The sequence below is a fragment of the Octopus sinensis genome, linkage group LG17 (genome assembly GCF_006345805.1).
Source record: "Octopus sinensis linkage group LG17, ASM634580v1, whole genome shotgun sequence".
Taxonomy (NCBI): domain Eukaryota; kingdom Metazoa; phylum Mollusca; class Cephalopoda; order Octopoda; family Octopodidae; genus Octopus; species Octopus sinensis.
This window is the reverse complement of record NC_043013.1, coordinates 26,035,660-26,058,159: the sequence shown is the minus strand read 5'-3', so window position 1 is coordinate 26,058,159 and position 22,500 is coordinate 26,035,660. Positions and strand designations below refer to the sequence as shown.

At 37.2% G+C, this 22,500-nt stretch overlaps 1 protein-coding gene across 2 annotated transcripts in view; it reads right to left on the bottom strand.

The window, feature by feature from the left end:
• Positions 1–22,500, bottom strand: part of LOC115220989 (sodium- and chloride-dependent transporter XTRP3-like) — a 119,396-nt gene that overhangs the window by 32,651 nt on the left and 64,245 nt on the right. For both annotated transcript variants that reach the window (XM_029791206.2, XM_029791207.2), the window contains exons 4-5: positions 10,062–10,303; positions 5,570–5,720 (exon numbers count right to left, since the gene is read on the bottom strand). In XM_029791206.2, the coding sequence (XP_029647066.2) occupies positions 5,570–5,720; positions 10,062–10,303 (393 nt within the window). The remainder of the gene's footprint in view (positions 1–5,569; positions 5,721–10,061; positions 10,304–22,500) is intronic.

The window sequence follows — 22,500 nt, the reverse complement described above, 5'->3', positions numbered from 1 at the left end:
CCTGCTTCTTTGGCAGTAAATTTCAGTCAGAAATATTTGACTTGTAAGACAGAAAATACGGTACGCATGTTTGCATGTCTCAAAAATTTAGATTCTAATATCTGGAGAATGGTGTGATATACCAAATTCTTGCACTTGATTTTTGTATCTCATCCCTTGCAAAGTCTTCTGGCAGCATTTTGACAAACATCCACCTCTACATTAAACTTGTCTCTGAGATCAGAACTTGGATATTCAGGCAGCAGCATCATGCAACTCTTGGAAGCTTCTCATTGATCATCATGAGGAAACAAAGTGATGGGCCCTGTCAAAGGCCTATAAGAACAAAGTCCTTCTTTCAGATCTGTGGGTTGCACTTAATTGTTCTGCCAACAACCTTTACATCTAATCAGTAAGAGCTGAATAGGAGCTGCACAACAACAACAACATGAGCTGTTCCTCTGTTCTTATAATTGTTTCACCAAGAATATCTTACAGTTCTATATTTAAGAGATGAGGAATCATGTACATTATTTACATTTGACAGATATTTGTCCTCATCTTCTTTGTTGTTAACACAACGTATCGGCTGATATACCCTCCAGCCTTCATCAGGTGTCTTGGGGAAATTTCAAACTTGGGTTCTCGTTCCTAAGGTATTTTTTGATGTTATTATTATTATTGTTATTATTATTATTATTATTATTATTATTATTATTATCATTATTATTATTATTATTATTATTCAGGTCACTGCCTGGAATCGAACTCGGAATAATAATAATAATAATAATAATAATAATAATAATAATAATAATAGTAATAATAATAATAATAATAATAATAATAATGATGATAATAATAATAATAATAATATAGTCATGATGGGTATATTGGGCTTCGTATATTTTACCCCAGTGTCACTTTGATGGCATGAACTGCTCTCTCACTCAATAATAATAATAATATCAAAAAATACCTTAGGAATGAGAACCCAGATTCGAAATTTCCCCAAGACCCCTGATGAAGGCTGGAGGGTATATCAGCTGAAACGTTGTGTTAACAACAAACAAGATGAGGACAAATATTCGTCAAGTGTAAATAATGTAAATAATGAAGAATATCTCACCTATGACATTAATGAAATAGAGCTAGAATCCCAAACTTTGTAAACTCCCAACGCAATTCTATTGTGTGTCTTGACACTTTCTGCTCCATTTCTAACCTAATTTTGTAAACTCAAGGTTGCCAGGTATTCATTTATTTATATACAGCAAGTGCTTCTCTATTTTTGTAATAGCTGATAACATTGCTGCAAGTTCATTCACTGGAGTCAAAACTTTCCCAACATTTTATCTAATCATGAAACAAGTGACCTGAGTCACATGACTCATCCCCACCTTCCTCCTACTTCTCCTTTACTTCCACCACCATTACCACCTTGCAGTAGAAAGGACAAACAATGATCCTTTTTATTGATTGGCAGATATAAGCACTGAACAAATAAATAAAGACAATAACTTTGGTTAGTCTAAAAGTTCTGGCTATTTCTAGCTGATGAGACACATGTTGAAACTCCAGCATCCCAGTGACATGAATGTATTGAACACCCTGTTGTCATAAAAAAGGGAGAAGTTATTCTCCGAAGACATCAATTGCTATTCACAGCACATTTTGCGTTTAAAGCTTCTTTAACATGTTAAGAATATTTATGCAAATATTTATAACTTCCTGAGGTTTGTGTTATTAGTGTTAACTTCCTTAAGGTGACGAGCTGGTAGAAACATTAGCATGCCGGGTGAAGAGCTTAGCGTTATTTTGTCTGTCTTTACGTTCTGGGTTCAAATTCCACCGAGGTTGACTTTGCCTTTCATCCTTTCAGGGTTGAAAAATTAAGTGCCAGTTACATACTGGGATTGATCTAATTGATTGGCCCCTCCCCCAAAATTTCGGGTCTTGTGCCTAGAGTAGAGAAGATTAATGTTAACTTGCTTTTTATTAAAAAATATCAAGGAGCCATGTATCCCTTGTATTTTTTGTGACAGGGCTTTACCCTTCAGGCTCTCCTCTGTATTTGTCCTTCAACTATAAAACGACTATAAAAATTCTCAGCAATTATTACATCTCTGGAAGTTTGCGCAAAATAGTTTGTTGGTTCTACAACAACTATCAAAACATTGAAGTTCAATCAACAGATATAAATGCAGCAACATATATATATATATGTATATATATATATATATATATATATATATATATATATCATCATCATCATCACCATCATCATTTAATGTCCATGCTGGCATGGGTTGGATGGTTTGACTGAGGTCTGGAGTGCCAGTGGTTGCACCAAGCTCCAATCTGATCTGGAAATGTTTCTGAAGTTGGATGCCTTTCCTAATGCCAGCCACTCTGAGAGTGTAGTGGGTGCTTTTTACATGCCACCGGCACAGGAGCCAGTCAGGCAAGCATGGCATTCATCACAATTTGGATAGTGCCTTCTATGTGCCAATGGCACGGGAATATATATATATATATATATGTGTGTGTGTATAAATATATGTTATATATATTATATATATTATATATATATATATATATATCATCATCATCGTTTAATGTCCATTTTCCATGCTAGCATAGATTGGATGGTTCGACCGGGGTCTGGGAAGCCAGGAGGCTGCACCAGGCTCCAGTCTGATCTGGCAGTGTTTCTACAGCTGGATGCCCTTCCTAACACCAACTACTCCGTGAGTGTAGTGGGTGCTTTTTACGTGCCACCGCCACAGGTGCCAAGGGAGGCTGGCAGCGGCCACGATCGGTTGGTGCCAGTCAAGGAAGCCAACACTGGCGAAAATATATTTAAGACCGATGATAAAGTTCTATTTCTTACAAAATATTTTGTTACTAACACCATAAAAATCATTTTTATCATTTACACCTTATGCAGTATTTATTTCTCTTTCGAATGATGCAGACAATAACTATTTTTATACAACTTGAAGAATTCTAATGCTAAATTAATATAAACATTTCAAATTTACCGGCAAAATTAGTTTAAGACCATGTAATATGTATGCAAATTTTTTTACCAAAATGGATGGTCACACAACTAGCCTAACTTCACTATACAGTGTTATAATTTAACGTTATTATACAATTGATTAATAATGGGAAAACAACATAGCCTCAGTCCAGTCACGAGAGCAAAAATTGTATTACTCCACAAGCAGGTAGAAACTCTATATGATGCACCCAGTGTAAGCTATGGACACATAAGAGGTGCAGCAATATTGAAGAAAGGCTAAGTTTTTGTATGTCGCAGATGCTCAGGAGCAATAAACACTGAAAACGTGCAGAGAACAACTTCTGCCACATTCCAGGGAGAAAAACTAGAAGTAGTTGATAGCTTCCGTTACCTAGGTGACCAAGTCAGTAGCGGGGGAGGGTGCACTGAAAGTGTAGCTGCTAGAATAAGAATAGCCTGAGCAAAGTTCAGAGAGCTTTTACCTCTGCAGGTGACAAAGGGCCTCTCGCTCAGAGTAAAAGGTAGACTGTATGGCGCATGTGTATGAACAGCCATGCTACATGGCAGTGAAACATGGGCCGTGACTGCTGAGGACATGCGTAAGCTCACAAGAAATGAAGCCAGTATGCTCCGATGGATGTGTAATGTCAATGTGCATACTTGACAGAATGTTAGTACTTTGAGAGAAAAGTTGGACCTAAGAAGCATCAGATGTGGTGTTCAAGAGAGACGACTGTGCTGGTATGGTCATGTGGCGAGAATGGATGAAGATAGTTGTGTGAAAAAGTGCCACACCCTAGTGGTTGAGGGAACCTGTGGAAGAGGTAGACCCAGGAAGACCTGGGAGGAGGTGGTGAAGCATGACCTGCGAACATTGGGCCTCAAGGCAATGACAAGTGACCGGGACCTTTGGAAATATGCTGTGCTTGAAAAGACTCAGCAAGCTCAAGTGAGATCATAACCTTGTGGCCTATGCTAACCAGCCCACTTATGCGTACCTTTCCTTCATTGGACACTAAACTCTGCTTGTGAAGACCTGTTGAGATAAGTGAAATCGAAATCAAATTCGATGACTGGCATCCATCCTAGTGGAGTGCTAAGAGTACCATACAAGCGTGATCATTGCCAGAGCAACAAGCTAGCCTCCATGCCAGTGACACGTTAAAAACACCATTCGAGCATGCTCATTACCTGCGTCGCCTTACTGGCATTTGTGCTGGTGGCACGTGAAAAACATTCAAGCGAGGTCGTTGCCAGTGCTGCTGGACTGGCTCCTGTGTGGGTGGCACATATAAAGCACCATTTGAGCATGGCCATTGCCAGTACCACCTGACTGGCCCTCGTGCTGGTGGCACATAAAAGCACCCACTACACTCTGGGAGTGGTTGGCGTTAGGAAGAGCATCCAGCTGTAGAAACTCTGCCAGATCAGATTGGAGTCTGGTGCAGCTATCTGGTTCGCTCGTCCAACCCATGCCAGTATGGAAAGTGGACGTTAAACGACGATGATGATGATGATGAACAAATGTGATGATTGTAAGAACATCCAACCAGAGAAAAAAATGACAAATAAATATATTCAAATAAAATAGAAAAGACCCTTAAATTATAACTAATAATTTAGGCTGAATATTGATTTCAAATTTTGGCTCAAGGCCAGCAATTTGGAGGCAGGGAGTGCAAGTCAATTACATCGACCCCAGTGTCCTATGAATACTTATTTTATCAAACCCAAAAGGATGAAAAGCAAAGTTGACCACAGTGGAATTTAAACTCAGAATGTAAAGGTAGAGGAAACACCGCTAAGCATTTTGCCCAGCATACTAATGATTCTGCCAGCTCCCTGCTTTATTTCGATAAATATTACAAATAATTTTCATCTTATAGGATTATGTATAGTTGTGAGGGTGAGGGGTTAGCTTTGCCACCATATGGTTGCAGCCATTTCCTTTTTATTTTTAACACTGTGATAGACTTGGTCTGTCAGCCCTCTTACCACAATGCCTGGCCCTTGGTGCTTTAAACCTAGTCTTGTGGTGGTCTGCCCTAGAACAAGCCCTGTGCATATGGACCTTCTACAGTGCTCTCTACATGACCTGAGAGGACCCATACCCTCTCCTGCTGCCATTAAGTAGATTACTGCAACCTTGGCTACCATGACTTGACCTGGGACAAACACTGGGGTGGTTTCCCACTGTTTTCTTCAGGCAGGTGGGATTTGAACTCAGAATGTAGAGAACCATAAAGCATCTCTGCCAACATGCTAATAATTCTGCCACTCTGCCACCCACAGATCAATGTGAAATGGAATATTTTAATCAAGAACACAATGTGCCAGGAATCAGACCCATGATTTAGTGGTTTTGAGAGAAACACCCTAACCACTAGGCACATACCTTCACATGCAGCTTTAAGCAGGGACCACTATATTATAAGCATTTGGGCCAGCTCATAGGTCCCTTTCTCCTACCAGTATTGGAGGCCTAGAAAAAGTTGATAAGTGCTGCCCCTGTTTCTTCTGACCAAATCAATAAACAAACAAAATTTAAAACTTCAGACTTACTTTGTTCAAATCTTCTTGTAAGTCACATTTGACGAGAGCCAAATCTTTCAATTTGTCACTGGGTATTCCAATAGTTGTGTAGTCAACTGCTTGATCAGCATATTCCGTCATATTTATGTGAGGAAAATATTTTGTGATTTTAATTGCATTACTGAAATTAGAGAAGAAAAAAAAAAGTATTAAATGGAATTTGAAAAATTAACACTGATTTCTTACAAAGGCACAAAGTTACAAATTTAGTGGGAAAAGAAAAATCGAGTATATGACCCCCCGCCCCACCCCAACCTCATTGGGCTGGTATTTTATTTTATTAACTTTGGAAGGATGAAAGGTAACATTAATTGCAGATGAATTGGGAAGATCTGTTGAGTCAAGTGAAATCTTTGTTGTGGCTGATGCCAGTACCACCTGACTGGTACCTGTGCTGGTGGCACATAAAAAGCACCATTCAAGTGTAGCTGATGCCAGTACCACCTGACTGGCTCTCATGCTGGTAGCACATGAAAAAGCACCTACTACACTCTCAGAGCGGTTGGCATTACAAAGGGCATCCAGCTGTAGAAACCTTGCCTGATCAGATTGGAGCCTGGTGCAGCTTCCTGGCTTGATAGTCATCGGTCAAACCATCCAACCTATGCCAGCATGGAAAGCAGATGTTAAACGATGATGAAAATGATGATGATGATGATGATAAACAAGAAGAACCAGAACTAAAGCTTCAAAACAGTTTGTCAAATGCTTTTGTGATTTTACCAATCATCGTTGTCATCGTCATTGTCATCATCATCATCATCATCATCATCGTTTAACATCCGCTTTCCATGCTGGCATGGGTTGGACGATTTGACTGAGGTCTGGAAAGCCAGGAGGCTGCACCTGGCTCCAATCTGATCTAGCAAAGTTTCTACAGCTGGATGCCCTTCCTAATGCCAACAACTCTGCATTGACTATGCTTGAATCGTGCATTATACGTACCACTAGCACAGGAGCTATACACACACACACAAACACACACACACACACACACACACACACACACACACACACACACACACACACATATATATATGTACAATGGGCCTCTTTTCAGTTTCCATCCACCAAATCCACTAACAAGGCCCCAATATATCATCATAATACAATTCTGTGAATGCAACGTAGCCTAATGATAGGGTGTTGCACTTGTGATCAGTAAATCGAGAGTTCAATTCCCAGACCAGATGGTGAGTTGCGTTCTTGAGCAAAATACTTAATTTCATGTTGCTGCAGTCCACTCAGCCGTAAATGGGTAACTCTACGACAGAGTAGCCTTCTGACCAGGGAAAATGCCGACCTGTTCACCCCACCCAGTTGGGTTGGCATCATTCAAAAGCTAAAAAAACAATGCAAAGCACATTGTGACCAGCAAGGTATAACAACATCAGAGAGTCTGGTTGATCAAGTGAATACCATTCTGTTGGCTTTGAAAAATTAGCAAAAAAAGGGAAAAAAAAATCTGTTTCCATTATCTTCAGCATTTATAAGGCTGCGAACTGACAGAATCATTTGCATGCTGGACATAAAGCTTAGCAGCGTTTTGTCCGTCTTTGTGTTCTGAGTTCAAATGCCACCAAGGTCAACTTTGCCTTTCATCCTTCTGGGGTTTTTTGAAATAAATAACAGTCGCATACTGGGGTCGATGTAATTGATTTACCCCCACTCCTCCAAAATTCCACACCTTGTGGCTCGAGTAGAATGGATTAGCTTGAGCATCTGTCAAATACGAATGTCCTCTTAATCCTCTAGCCAGCTCAATTATTCTACCTGTTTTATGTTCAAACTGGCCAGATCTGACCTCTCGCACCCATCCAACAATGTCATTAAAAAAAATAAACAATCACAGCATTGAAATCTTGAAGCTATGAGATAATTCATGATTATTATATTAAAAAAAGTGAATGAATAAGCAATATATTTGGTAGAGAAATATGAATGCAAAAAGAGTTAAACATTACACAATAATCGATTCTCCCAAAGAAGTAAAGTTCATTTCTTTCCTCCCCAAGAAGAGGTGGGGAGGATAAAAATCACCATTATCATTTAACATCTGTTTTCCATGCTGTTATAGGTTGGACAGTTTAAGAGGAGATGGCATGGCTGGACAGCTGCACCAGGTTCCATTTGTCTGCTTTGGTATAGTTTCTAGCATGGTTGATACCAGTATTAGCTGACTAGCCCTTGTGCCAGTGACACATTAAAAGCACCATTTGAGCATGGTTGATACCAGTGCTGGCTGACTGGTCCCATGCCGATGGCATGTAAAAAGATCATTCAAGCATGGTTGTTGCCAGGGCCACCAGACTGGCCCCCATGCTGGTGGCACATAAAAAGCACCCACTACACACTCAGAGTGGTTGGTGTTAGGTAGGGCATCCAGCTGTAGAAACACTACCAGATTGGATTGGAGCCTTCTGGCTCACCAGCCCCCAGTCAAACTGTCCAACCCATGCCAGAATGGAAAGCGGATGTTAAACGACGATGATAATGATGATGACGATGCCCTTCCTAATGCCAACCACTCTACAAATAGTACTGGGTGCTTTTCACAAAGTGCCAGCACAGATGTTTTATTAAATGGCAAATGAAATAAAACTGCTGCAAGTAGTTAGTTCCAGTGCAGCAGTGTCTTCAATGTGGAACCATATTCTAAATGGAAAAGAAATGGCTTTAGCAAACTTTCTCAAGGTACAATCCTTGCAACCAAAGTTCTCAGAAATTTCAAACCTCAAATCACTTTGAATGGAACCATTCTGCCATTTCAACTCATAACAGTTCTAGGTTCAGCACAAGGGCAGCAATTTTAAGGGGAAAGGAAAGTTGATACCATCAACACCCCAGTAAATGACTGGTACTATATTTCATTGACCCTGGAAGGATGAAAGCTGACTTTGATGGGATTTGAACTCAGAACATAGCAAGCAGGAAGAAATACTACAAGGCATTTCTTTTGATGCTCTACTGATTCTGACATGTGACAGGTGAAATCCAGACATTTCATGGCAAAATAATAAATCGATAAAAGCAGTCTATTTATAAAAAAAAAAAAACCTGAAGCAGGCAGCTTTTGTCATCATTGTCATTGTCAGTGTGACCACCACTACCGTCACCACCACCAATATATATATCTATCTAAGGCTGGCAAAATCATTAGCGCACCGGGCAAAACACTTAGAAAGTAAAGACAGACAAAATACCACTAAGTTCAAATTCCACCGAAGTTGACTTTGCCTTTCATGCTTTTGGGATCAATAAATTAAGTACCAGCTGCATACTGTGGTCGATCTAATTGACTGCCCCTTCCCCAAAATTTCGGGCCTTGTACCTAAAGTAGAAAAGATTATATGTATATTTATCTGCAAAATATCCTCTACTATAAATCTGCTAAGGGTCTCCCTCAATTCCTTCTTCTCTGAAGATGGAATAGTCCCTTAATATATGGAGAGCTTATCTTCATCAGCTGAGAAATGCACCATGTGTGCATCTATTTGGGAAACGGTAAGAGGCCATCTGCAAACCTTCCTCCCTTATTTTTTACAATACACTTAATTCAGTTCTAACAACTCTACATCTATGTTTGGGTATATAAATTCCATGCTCTAAGCCAGAGGTCCCCAAATTTTTTAGACCATCGACCCCTTCAAGGAATCTTTGACCCCCTCATCGACCCCAGGTATGTACAGGAAAATAATAATAATAATTAAGTAGATGTGCACTTTCCTGGCATTATCGACCTCTTGAATTGTTCCATCAACCCCCAGGGGATCGATATTGACGACCTTGGAGACCCTTGCTCTAAGATGATAGCAATTTGTTTGCCTATTCATTCTTTCTTTCTATTGCACTTCACACACACACACACACACACATACATAGAAATATGAATTAGAATCAGCACCAGTGTCGTAGACATTATCAACCAAACTCAATGTATGTGCTTTGTTTGTTTGCTGGCTGGCTGTGGCTGGCATGGTGGAGATGACTCCCTCAAAGCCTGAAAGTCATAGACAGGCCAGACAACTTTCCCCAAATCCCTGGTTTTGTTTTGGGGAGAGTTATCTCCACCACATCAGATCACAGCCATTTGGCACAAACATAAGTTAAATATGTGAGTTTGATAATGTCTATATGGCTGTGAGCGTGTGCATGTCTGTGCTTGGGTTTGTGTGTGTGTATGTGTAAGTGTTTACTATCTCTTTGCCTTGACTTCATGTGATGGTTACAAATGAGTGTCACCTTGGAAACAGGTGAGGGTCAGTGACAAGAAGAGCACCCAGCTGTGAAAAAATGAGTCTCAACAAATTCTGTCTGACCCATGCAAACATGGAAAAGTGGATGGTAAATGGTGGTGATGACGATGACGACGATGAAGATGATAATGACGATGATGGTGAACATAATGGTTATTTAGATTTTGAGCACAATGAGGAAATCCAAAGTTAGAATAAGGACTTACTTTGACAGACAGTGTTCAAACATTAGGGTGGCTTTATAACCAAGAATTGAGAAGATCACGAGGCACGCATAGATGGCAGTCAACCAGTTGCATATGGAGACAAGAATGGCATCATTCTGGCAGTTATTGGTTGGTTTATTATAACTGGCAAAGGCAATTAATCCACCGAAAGCCAAACCAAAAGAGTAAAATATTTGAGCAGCAGCATCAAGCCAAACTAATGGGTCTTTGAGACGTTCCAGCTTTAGAATAGAAAGAAAATAAAAAATACACAAAAGATGAAATATTAACAACACATGAGAGAGTGGGCATTGTGTTTTATTAAAGATTGATAAGAATTTAAAAGAAATAGAAAAACAATTAAAAATAAATATTGGTTTCAAATTTGGGTACAAGGTGCCATGCAGTGGAACTGAACCCGCAAGCTACTTACCACACATCCACTGCTGCACCTCGGTGAAATTACTCAGCAAAATAACAATAAATGCAACATATGATGTATTTTCAATTGTCTTAATGCAACAAACTGGATTGGTTGATCATTTCTCACTCTACAATCTATATTCTGATAAATTGTTGCTTAGTAACAAGTTAGCCAAGATCGACGACCCCGTGTCTCATGTCTCTCTTTTTTTTTTTTTTTTTTGTCTCTTCAAGACTCTGATGTGAAGGAAATTTGGTTCCTCTTTCTGGAAGACCAAATGACCGAATAGCGATCATTCTGCATGGGAAGTTAATGAAACACTCCGAAAATTTGCTGTGTTCCCATTGCTTACAACCCTGATCTATACTTTTCTGTTATATTTTTTTATTTCTTCATTTTGATAGCTAAGAGGATAACAGTGCAGCTACTAACACGCACGCGCGCGCGACATTACTTATCCCTCGTAACGGTACAGTGCAAATAAAAACGTTTATCTTCCCTCCCAATCATATTTGCAGGTTGGGATCACAATCTACGGACTATTTTAAAGGTCATAACGCAGTGATCTCCCTTGGAGTGCAACTGTCCAACAACTTGAATTTACGCATGAATGCTTTCGACGCTTCAATGATTTCTTTCAGTCAACACTCTCAGAAATAACATTGAAAGATAATAATAATAATAATAATAATAATAATAATATAATAATAATAATAATGATAATAATAATAATAATAATAATAATAATAATAATAATAATAAATAATAATAATAATAATAAATAAATAAAAAAATAAGCATATTATTATGAAATAGATCATTTTTAATAGATCGATAATTTCTATCTATCTATCTCTCCCTATCTATTTATCTATCTCTATGTATCTATCTCTCTATATGTCTGTCTGTCTGTCCGTTTGCCCGTCTATCTATCTATCTTATATATATATATGTGTGTGTGTGTGTGTGTGTGTGTGTGTGTGTGTGTGTGTGTGTGTCTGTCTGTCTGTCTGTCTATCTATCCATATGGTTTTAGCAACTAACTTCTCCAGACCAATGCAACTCTTCCACACCAGATGTCCTGATCCTCCATACAAATTTCTTTGTCCTTAGCCTGACATCTATTATCTTCCACATGTTCATCAATGCATGCTCTTCTCAGTCTGCTGATTCCTCCATGTCCCTGCATGCATTTCCAGAGAAAGAGATCGCTGAATATTTCTTCCTTGCTTCCCCCAAAGTCTCCTGCACAATGTTTTCTTCTTTCTCTGATTACCAAAGTAACTGAGTTCATGCAATAGTAAACTCGTACAAAACTGTAGACGCAGGAGTGGCTTTGTGGTAAGTAGGTTGCTTACCAACCACATGGTTCCAGGTTCATTCCCACTGCATGGCACCCTGGGAAAGTGTCTTCTGCTATAGCATCGGGCTGACCAAAGCCTTGTGAGTGGATTTGGTAGATGGAAACTGAAAGAAGCCTGTCATATATATGTATATATGTATATGTATATATATATATATATATATATATATATATATATATATATATGTATGTGTGTGTATATGTCTGTGTGTTCGTGTTTGTCCCCCGAACATCGCTTGACAACCGATGGTGGTGTGTTTATGTCCCCATAACTTAGCAGTTCGGCAAAAGAGACCGATAGAATAAGTACCATGCTTCCAAAGAATAAGTCCTGGGGCCGATTTGCTCAAAAAAAGGCGGTGCTCCAGCATGGTCGCAGTCAAATGACTGAAAGAAGTAAAAGAGTAAAAGAGAGTATAGGAGCAAGGCTTTCTTTCTAAACCACATGGTCCCCTGTTCAATCCCATGGTGTGTCCCCTTTGGTGAGTGTATTCTACTATAGCACCAGGCTCACCAAAGAATTGTGAGTGGATTTGGTGTATGTATATATTACATATATATCATCATCATCATCATTTAACGTCCATTGTCCATGCTGGCATAGGTTGGACAGTTTAACCGTACTGGTATGCTGGAAGGCCGCACCAGACTCCAATCTGATTTGGCATGGTTTTCTACAGCTGGATGCCCTTCCTAATGCCAACGACTCTGAGAGTGTAATGGATGCTTTTATGTCCTACTGGCACAGGTGCCATTTGTGTGATATATATGTACATATACACACACACATATATGAGTGTGTGTTTGTGTGTGTCACCCATCACTGCTTGACTGCTGGTGCTGGTATGTTTACATCTCCATAACTTAGCAGTTTGGCAAAAGAGACCAATAAAATAAAGTACTAGGCTTAAAAAAGGAAAAAAAAAATTAGTACTGGGGTCGATTCATTTGACTAAAAGAAATACTTCAAAGTGGAGCCCCAGTATGGGCACTTAGTAAAAGGCAAAATATTAAAAAATTTATGACAATGAAAGGCCATCAAGTACTCGGCTCAGTAAAGTACGAATGTACTGAGTACGAGCAAGAATTTAATTGACCCCCACCCCCACCCCCGCCCTCAGTCAAAGCATCATTTTCTTGAGCCTTAGTAAGAAATCAATCCTGAACTATTGACTGAGAGAGGAATCGAAACAGAATGTCATTATACCAATTAGATGACGTGGTGATGCTGTTGTCATGACTACAGGAAGAACTAACAATGACACAAGTATCATGGGCTGGGGAGGGGGGTGCGTAAGGAGTTTCTCTCCACTTTTCTTTAATTCCTGCCTCTTGTTGTTGTTGTTGTTGTTGTGTTGTTGTCTGACTCTGTCACATCTAATCGTTGTGGACAATTCAATATGTGTAACTCCTTTGTATAACCCTCACCACCACCACCACCACCACCACCAACTTTCTTTGCCTCTCACTCACTGATCAGGGTTTCATCATCAGCAACTGCACATGTGCACACAGGCATGAATGCACATGCACAAACACACATGCAAACACATAGACACATACACACACAAACACACACACACACACATACACTATATATATATATTTTACATACATAATTATGCATATGTATAACACATATATATTTATGTTATATATATATATATATATATACATTTATGTCATATATATATATTTATGTTATATATATATTTATGTGATATATAAATATATTATTATGTTATATATATATATATATATATATATGTATATATACATATATATATATATATATATATATATATATATTATATATATATATATATATATATATATATATATATATATATATATATATATGTATATATACACACACACATATAAATTTAACATAGGCAATTCTTTCTTGTCTTGGGATTCACGGTCAAATGGCTGGGTGGAATTGCGCAAAAAATTACACAGATGTGTAGAATGATCCAGTGATGTTACTGGGATTTCTATATTTTTCATAGCACCCATGGTTACTGAGATAATCTACTATAATAATACTCTTGTGAATGAATGAGAAAGGAAGGGGTGATATATAAATAAGGAAGGAAGGGGGGGTGTCATACTTGGTAATGGGATGACGAAAATAGTACGCTGAAAAAATAAATCAAACAGTGTTTCAACTCTGTATAAATATATGTGTGTATATGTAAAAGGGGGAGGGGTATGTGAATGTGTGTGTGTGTGTTGTGTGTGTGTGTGTGTGTGTGTGTGTGTGTGCGTGTGTGTGTGCATGTGCATGCGCAATGGAAGTAGGATTTTTTGTGAAGTCTTTCTTTGTAGTGTTTCAGTTATTTGTGTTTTCAGTTTCAGATGGGTTTTTTCCCTTTTGGTTTTTAAATTTTGTGTAATATTTCACAGTGAAGTTGAGGTATTTAATGTTTTTCAGTTATTATTTTTTGTTGTTTTTTGACCTTTGAAAATTTAAAAGATTTTTTACCTAATTTTCATTTCTTTTAATTTTTGTTTTATTTTTAAGTTTGTTTTTGTTGTTTTGCATCTTTATGTTTTGCATTTTTGTTCGTTTACTATTTGGGTTTATGTTTATATTTGGTTGAATCTTGGTTGTTTTTTTTTGTTTGTCAGTTATTTTTTGTGTTTGACCATAAAAGGTCATTCTAAAATTGTTTTTTAATGTAAGCGTGCCCAAAAAAGTCAAATGCTTATGCTTACACAGCCACATCATCCAAACCGACCGGGTGAAACTGGGCTTAGCTGCTAGTATATTTATAAATATATGTTATACATATATGTATATATATATATATATATATATGTATATATATATATGTATATATATATATATAACCAACAACTGATGAAGGGTCGTTCTTTATGTTGTTTGTCTTGTTTTCCATTTGTGTTTTTTGTTGTTTGAAAAAATAGTTCATATTCCATGTCCTTGTACTTCGTATTTTTTGTTGTACTTGTTTCATGACATCCTGTGCCCACATATGCATACATATATACGTATAGATGTAAGTATGTACATATACGTATGTATATATGCATATATAATATATATATATATATATATATATATATATATATATATATATATATATATATATCATCATCATCATCATTTAACGTCCGTTTTCCATGCTGGTATGGGTTGGACGGTTCGACTGCAGTCTGGGAAGTCAGGAGGCTGCACCATGCTCCAGTCTGATCTGGCATTGTTTCTACAGTTGGATACCCTTCCTAACGTCAACCACTCCAAAAGTGTAGTGGGTGCTTTTTACACACCACCGGCATGAGTCAGAAGTGGCTGGCAATGACCATGATTGGTTGGTGCTTTTTAGGTGCCACTGGCATGGAAGCCAGTCAAGGTGGCACTGGTATTGGCTTTTTATATGCCACCTGCATGAGGATCACAACTACAATTTCCATTTGATTTTGATTTTGATGTACCTGACTCAATAGGTTTCCTCAAGCACAGCATGTCGTCCTATGATCCAAGGTACTTTTGAGTGGGCTGGGGCTGGTTATGCGACACTAGTGTAAGTTACAGCTGTGAACTCACTTTATTTGCTGGATCTTCGCAGTCACACCATATCTCTAGAGGTCTCAGTCTTTCGTCATTGCCTCTGTGAGGCCCAACGTTTGAAGGTCATGCTTCACCACCTCATTCCTTGTCTTCTTGGCTCTACCTCCACCCTAGATTCCTTCAACTGTTTGGGCGTGTCATTCTTCCCACAGCTCTCCTCATCCATCCATGGTACATGGCCATACCAGCGCAAACGTTTCTCTTGCATGCCACATCTGATGCTTCTTATGTCCAATATTTCTCTCAGGGAGCTTACACTGTCATGTGTGCACACTGATATATATATATATATTTTTTTTTTCCTTGTTAATTGTTAACAAGGTAAAAATACACTCATCTATTTATATATATATATATATATGGTTATCAATATATTTTGCAAGATTTCTGATGTGGACTTGTGTATTGAAACAGATATTGTTGTATTTTGGGATGGTCATTTTTTCTTTTTTATGCCAAATAGACACACGGACTATATATTTTTTCTTCGCTCACTTATTACTGTTCTTATTTTATTATTTTAACTCATGTCCATTGTCCAAATATCTTTCGCCACACATCTGTAACCTCTTCAGTGATATTTTTCATATTCGTATGTGTTCTTAACAATGAATATGAGTTGAAATAATAAAATAAGAACAGTAATAAATGAGTGAAGAAAAATTATTTAGTGTGTGTGTTTATCTGGCAAAAAAAAAAATGACCGTCCCAAAATACAATATATATATGTATGTATGTATGTATGTATATATATATATATATATATATATATATATAAATAAATAAATGGAGTTTAACGCAGGTGTAAATCAAATATTTTTACTTTCAACACGTTTCGAAAATTCCACTGATACTATTCAAAAGAATAAATGGTATAAACAATGCAATCTTCTCTTCGGGAGAGTGAAAAAAACGAAACTCATCAATAAGACATTTTAGCAAAAAAATGATGGATTTGTATAACGATTGACTGAACACTATTAATATTGTTTAAAAAAACATTATATGATACAGAAGGAGTAAGAATATTAATAGTGAATGATAAATATAAATTATATATAATGATATATATATATTATATATATGAGTCAAGGACATTTACCTCTCATAGACAATTACCCCTGAGGTCAACAGATAATGATTTTAAATATTGTAATATATTGGAGAGGGGTAGTTGTCGTTGGGGGAATTGTCCTAATGCAGAAGACATTTTTTACTCAAGGTACCATGCAGAGGGACTGAACTGAAAACCATGTGGTTGTAAAGTTGGTTTGTTAACCTCACCCTAGGCACAATATAGCTGCAAGAAACACTTGAAGGAGGGCTGCAGGTTTTGCCAAATAGGATCCATCCATTCAAATGTTCCATAGTGTCACTTTTGGTTTAAAGCATTACTGAAAGGCTTTTAGCAACAGCATGCAGGAGTAGACATAGCTGTGTGGTTAGGAAACTTGCTTTGTATTCATGTGGCCCCACGTTCAGTTCCACTATCTGGAACTTTGGACAAGTATTTTCTACTGCAGCTCCAGACTAACAAATGCCTTGTGAGTGAATCTGGCAGATGGAAACTGTATAGAATCCCATCAAATGTATGTGTGTGTGTGTATGTACACATACACATATATGTATGTATGTATGTATGTGTGTGTATATATATATATATATTTGTGTGTCTGTGTGTGTATATACACACACTATATATATATATATATATATATATATATTCTTTTATAAGTCTGGCCCTTAGGCTGTGGCCATGCTGGGGCATTGCCAGTATAAAAGTGGCTTTTCATATTTGTAAGATTTGTCTGTGTGTGTGTCTTTGTCTGTATTAGTCATTCACTACCACCATCACCCCCCACCCCCACTTGACAGCTGGTGTTGGTTTATTTACGTCCCTGTAACTTAGCAGTTTGACAAAAAAGACCAACACTGGAGTCGACTTGTTTGACTAAAACCCTTCAAGGTGGTGCCCCAGCATGGCCACAGTTCAATGACTAAAGCAAGTAATAGAGAAATGACAAAAGTTACGAGTGAGAAGTGATTGATTGATAGTGAAAGGGATTTGGGGTTCCTGGGACTCCAGAGGTTGTTGTTGGTTACTAAGACTTCTGTCAATATAGGTCAATTCACCTTCCATTTATTTGTTCCAACATGTTATGCCATGAGGGGTGGGGCGTCTTGTTTATATTTACTTCAAGGGGAAGTCATGGTGAGAGAGGGCATGCAAACATAATGCGCCATATCTAAGATAATGTCTTTCAGAATTAATCTTCCGTTAGCCAGCAGGTTACTTTATCAAGATTTTATAATGAGTAGGACCCTTATGGTAGTTAGTCTGCAGTGAAAATATATAGTCAGTACAAGGTGTTGATGTGGCTGTGTGTATATTATTAGAAGAATTCTTACAGAGAAGAAGAATAAATTCAAAACTTATAATATTTACTACATAATAATATATTTTATTTACTGGTCGATGATGACACATAGAATCAAAATGTAGAATCTAATTGAATGAAGTAATCTATGCAAGAAACTTCAGAGACAGGAAATATAGAAATAACAGCTAAGTGGTAGCTTTCAGTCATGTGGTGTAGAGAAATAGACAAACATGGCAATGACGTGAATGGCTCTAAGTCTAATCGACTAAGAAGCAAAGAGCGGGGTTAGCAAGCTGTTTTTACTAATGGAATGCTAGACATCTAGAAACTTCCAAGAGAAAAACTTTTTGAATCATTAACAATCATGTCTCATGATGCTTCGAGAAACTTAGAGAAGGGAGGTTACTCTATAATCTTTCTTGCAAGGGAGATCATTCAACTATGTAGCTACGTAGACCACTTCAAGTCTGTATGTGCAAGGCCTTCAAATTGCAGTTGAGTCCATAAAATAGTTATAATTCAACCCTGTTTGAGTAAAACATCCAACCAATGACATCTATGTTGTTTACCCACCTCCTCCTCACTATGTAGCTGATCTACATATGACATTGATCCTTCACATACGTTGCTTGATACATAAAAATAATTACAGTTCAATAAAATAAATAGGATATGGTTTAGGTAAAGGCAAATTTATCTAGACTTTTTAATTCGCCCTTTTACTGTTGAAATTGGATTTAGCCACTAACAATTTGATTATGCTAAACTGTGGAGAGCAGTTTTATAAACCAATCAATCTTTCGTTGAGGAATTATATTTTGTAGACATATTGCAAGTCTACTGAAGTAAGGTAACTTGCAGAGAATACCAATTCCACTTTTTTTTATTTTTATGGATATTTAATATCATTCCTGGAATAATCATGAATTTATTTTTGCAGTGAAAGGGTTAATAGTACCTTAAAATGGTGCTATACTTACAAACTTGCAACAGTCTGAGAAGTTCTACGTGAGAATTAATACTTAGATTTACTTTCCTAATCCAAGTACAATCTTCAATTTGAAGTCTTTCCAAGTTCAGTTCTTGGGTTAATACAAATACAGTAGAACCTCACAGTATGAGTGAAACCATTGTATGAGTAATTTGCTGTACAAGCTGAGACTTATGCAAATTTTTGTCTTGAAGTACGAGTGGAAATCCACAGTACAAGCGGAAATCCACAGTACGAGCAGAAATCCACAGTACGAGCAGAAATTTACAGTACGAGCGGAAATCCATAGTACGAGCACACAAATCGTCCCATCTTTAAGGTAATTCAGTTAATAAAACCAGTTTACATATTTCTTTTGCATTCTCTTTTTTATAATTGTGACTACACCTTTTCTGTTTTAAAACCCATAAAAAATCATTTTTGAGTGGTTTTTAGGGGCCGGAATGGATTAATTATATTTAAGTCAGTTTCAGTGGGAAAAATTGATTTGTAAAATGAGTAAATCAAAAGCTGAGCTCAGTCATGGAATGAATAAAATTCATACTCTGAGGTAGCACTGTACTTTTAAGTGCAGTCATTGCAAACCTCTTTTGATTTATTGTTGTAAAGTTTTTAGCAAAATGATGCTTTTTGCTTCGTTTTTGGATTTGGTTTGCAAGATTCTTTATGTGAGTTTGTGTGTTGAAGCATATAACTATTGAAAAGGTTGCAAGATGCAATGAAAATTTTTAAAAATTAAAAAAGAAATAAGTGAAAATTTTGCTGGTGAGTGTGTTAAATTATAAGGCACTAAAAGAGAATGACTCTCCCCAGACACAACAGAAGATGCTTTTTGCTTTCTAGTAATAACAACAGGTGTGTTGCTCAATGGTTTTGTGTATTTGGCTCACAATCATAAAGCCATGAGTTCAATTCCTAGTGACATGTTGTGTCACTGGGAGCAAAAAACTTTATTTCATGTTACTACAGTCCACTCAGCTGGCAAAAATGAGTTGTAATTCAAAAGGGCCAGCCTTGCCATATTCTGTGTCATGATGAATCTTCTGGAGAACTACATTAAAGGTACACATATCAATGGAATGCTCAGCCACTTGCATGTTAATTTCATGAGCAGGCTGTTCTATTGATCGGATCAACTAGAACACTCGTTGTCATAACCGATGGAGTGCCAGGCCAATAATGACACAGTTAGCTCCTCTGACAACAAAAAATATTGTGGAACCAGCACAAGACTCCTACAGACCCATCCTCTTCACCAGGGGACTGACATGCAAGAATTTAGTACTGGTGTCACACAAAAGGCACACATACATACATATAAACACACATACGTACATATGTATATATGCCAGTATGTAAGTATGCATGTATGTATATACAGCCATCAAAGTTCAAAGAGTGAAAACTTGCCAAAACTGAAGCTGGTATGGTGAGCTGATGAACTGTTGATTTATATAAGATGTGAAACAAACCAAATCGAAACTAAACAGAAGAGAAAAATATGTCAAAGTATTCTAATGTATTTTCATTAGTGCAAAACAACAGATCCCTCTTTAAGAGATCTCAATCCTCTTAAGCCATATAAACTAATAGACAGGGTTCTTAAGAAACACATCCCATATACAGTTCTATATTTAAGAGATGAGGAATTATATACATTATTTACATTATTTACATTTGATGGATATTTGTCCTCATCTTGTTTGTTGGTATCAGCTGAAATATTGTGTTAACAACAAGATGAGGACAAATATCAGTCAAATGTAAATAATGTTAATCTCTTCTAAGTGTTGGGGGTAGGTGAATTGGAGGTGGGTGCATTGATAATGAGAACAATATGATCTGATTGTCAACAGGATAAACTAGAATTTACTGATGCTATTTCAGTTTATTACTAAATCTCTTCTTTTCCGTCTCTGCAGTGTTTATGCAACCAGATCAGGTGATTAATTAAACGATTTATGTGATTGGGTGTGTGGTAAGATGTTTGCTTCCAAACCATATGGTTTTAGGTTCAGTTCCACTAAATGGCACCTTGGCTGAAATGACTTCTACCTGTAGTGTTAGGTGAAGCAAAGCCCTGTGTGAGGATTTGATAAATGGAAACTGAAAGAAGCCTGTCTTATATATGTGTGTGTGTGCATGTATCTGTGTGTGTTTGCATGTATATGTCTATACATATGTATGTATGTATGTGTGTATGCATGCATGCATGCATGTTTGTGTACATGTGTGTGTGTGTGTGCATGTTCACATGTCTGCACAAGTATGTGTGTATGTAATACTTTCCATTAATGTATATCTGCAGAAGAAGCAAAAGACAGTGACGAAAATCTCAGAAAACTGCTGCTTTTCAAATGAAATCCCTTGTGATAGTTGTTCTACCCTGAGTTAGAGACACTCACTTAGAAATGTTGTGAACCAGTAATTGGCTCATTGGAAATCTGTAATGAACAATGCTAGTGTTCCCTAATTGTGATATAAAATAGATAAATAAGGTGCAGGAGTGGCTGAGTGGTAAGTAGATTGCTTACCAGCCACATGGTTCTGGGTTCAGTCCCACTGCGTGGCACCTTGGGCAAGTGTTTTCTACTATAGCCTCAGGCCAACCAAAAGCCTTGTGAGTGGATTTGGTAGACAGAAACTGAAAGAAGCCCATCGTATATATGTATACATATGTATGTGTGTGTATATGTTTGTGTGTCTGTGTTTGTCAACCCAACATCGCTTGACAACCGATGCTGGTGTGTTTACGTCCCCCGTAACTTAGCAGTTTGGCAAAAGAGACCAATAGAATAAGTAATAGGCTTACAAAGAATAAGTCCTGGGGGCGATTTGCTAGAGTAAAAGAGTAAATAAATGAAAGTGTCATCATCATCATCATTTAACGTCTATCTTCCGTACTGGCATGGGTTGGACATTTTAACAGGAGCTGGCAAACCAGACTGTTGACCAGGCTGCCATTGTCTGATTTGGTATGGTTTCTACAGCTGGGTGCCCTTCCTAATGCCCAAACGCTTTACCAAATGTAGTAGGTGGGAACTTATTATGCGTCCTACATATAAAAGCACAACTATTTTGAGTTTAAATAATCAGAAACATTGTTGCCTGTGTGTGTTTGACCTCAAACACATCCACAGGGTCGAGGAAACATCTGCAGGAATTTAATAAATCACTTTTTTGTTGTTTGCCTTTAAATTGAAAAAAAAAAAAAAAGATAAGATAAACCTATTTTTCACTCCGGTTAAATGAGTTTTATTACCCTGTTGCACCAGCTTCTACTAATTAGCTAGTGCTGTGCTAATTACGTCATTACAACAGTGCTGCTATTTGTTGAATCATGTGTGTGTGTGTGCATGTGTGTGTGTGTGTGTGTGTATGAATATACATATATATATATATACATATATGTACATACATATTTATATACATATACACACACACATATATATACATATACGCACACATGTATAAAAATATATATATACATATAAATATGTATATGCATATGTATATATATTTATATATGTATATATATATATATATATATATAATATATATATATATACACACACACATATATACATATATAAACACACATATATATGCATACATAAATACATACACACCCACATATATATATATATATATATAATATATATATACATACACACAAATACAC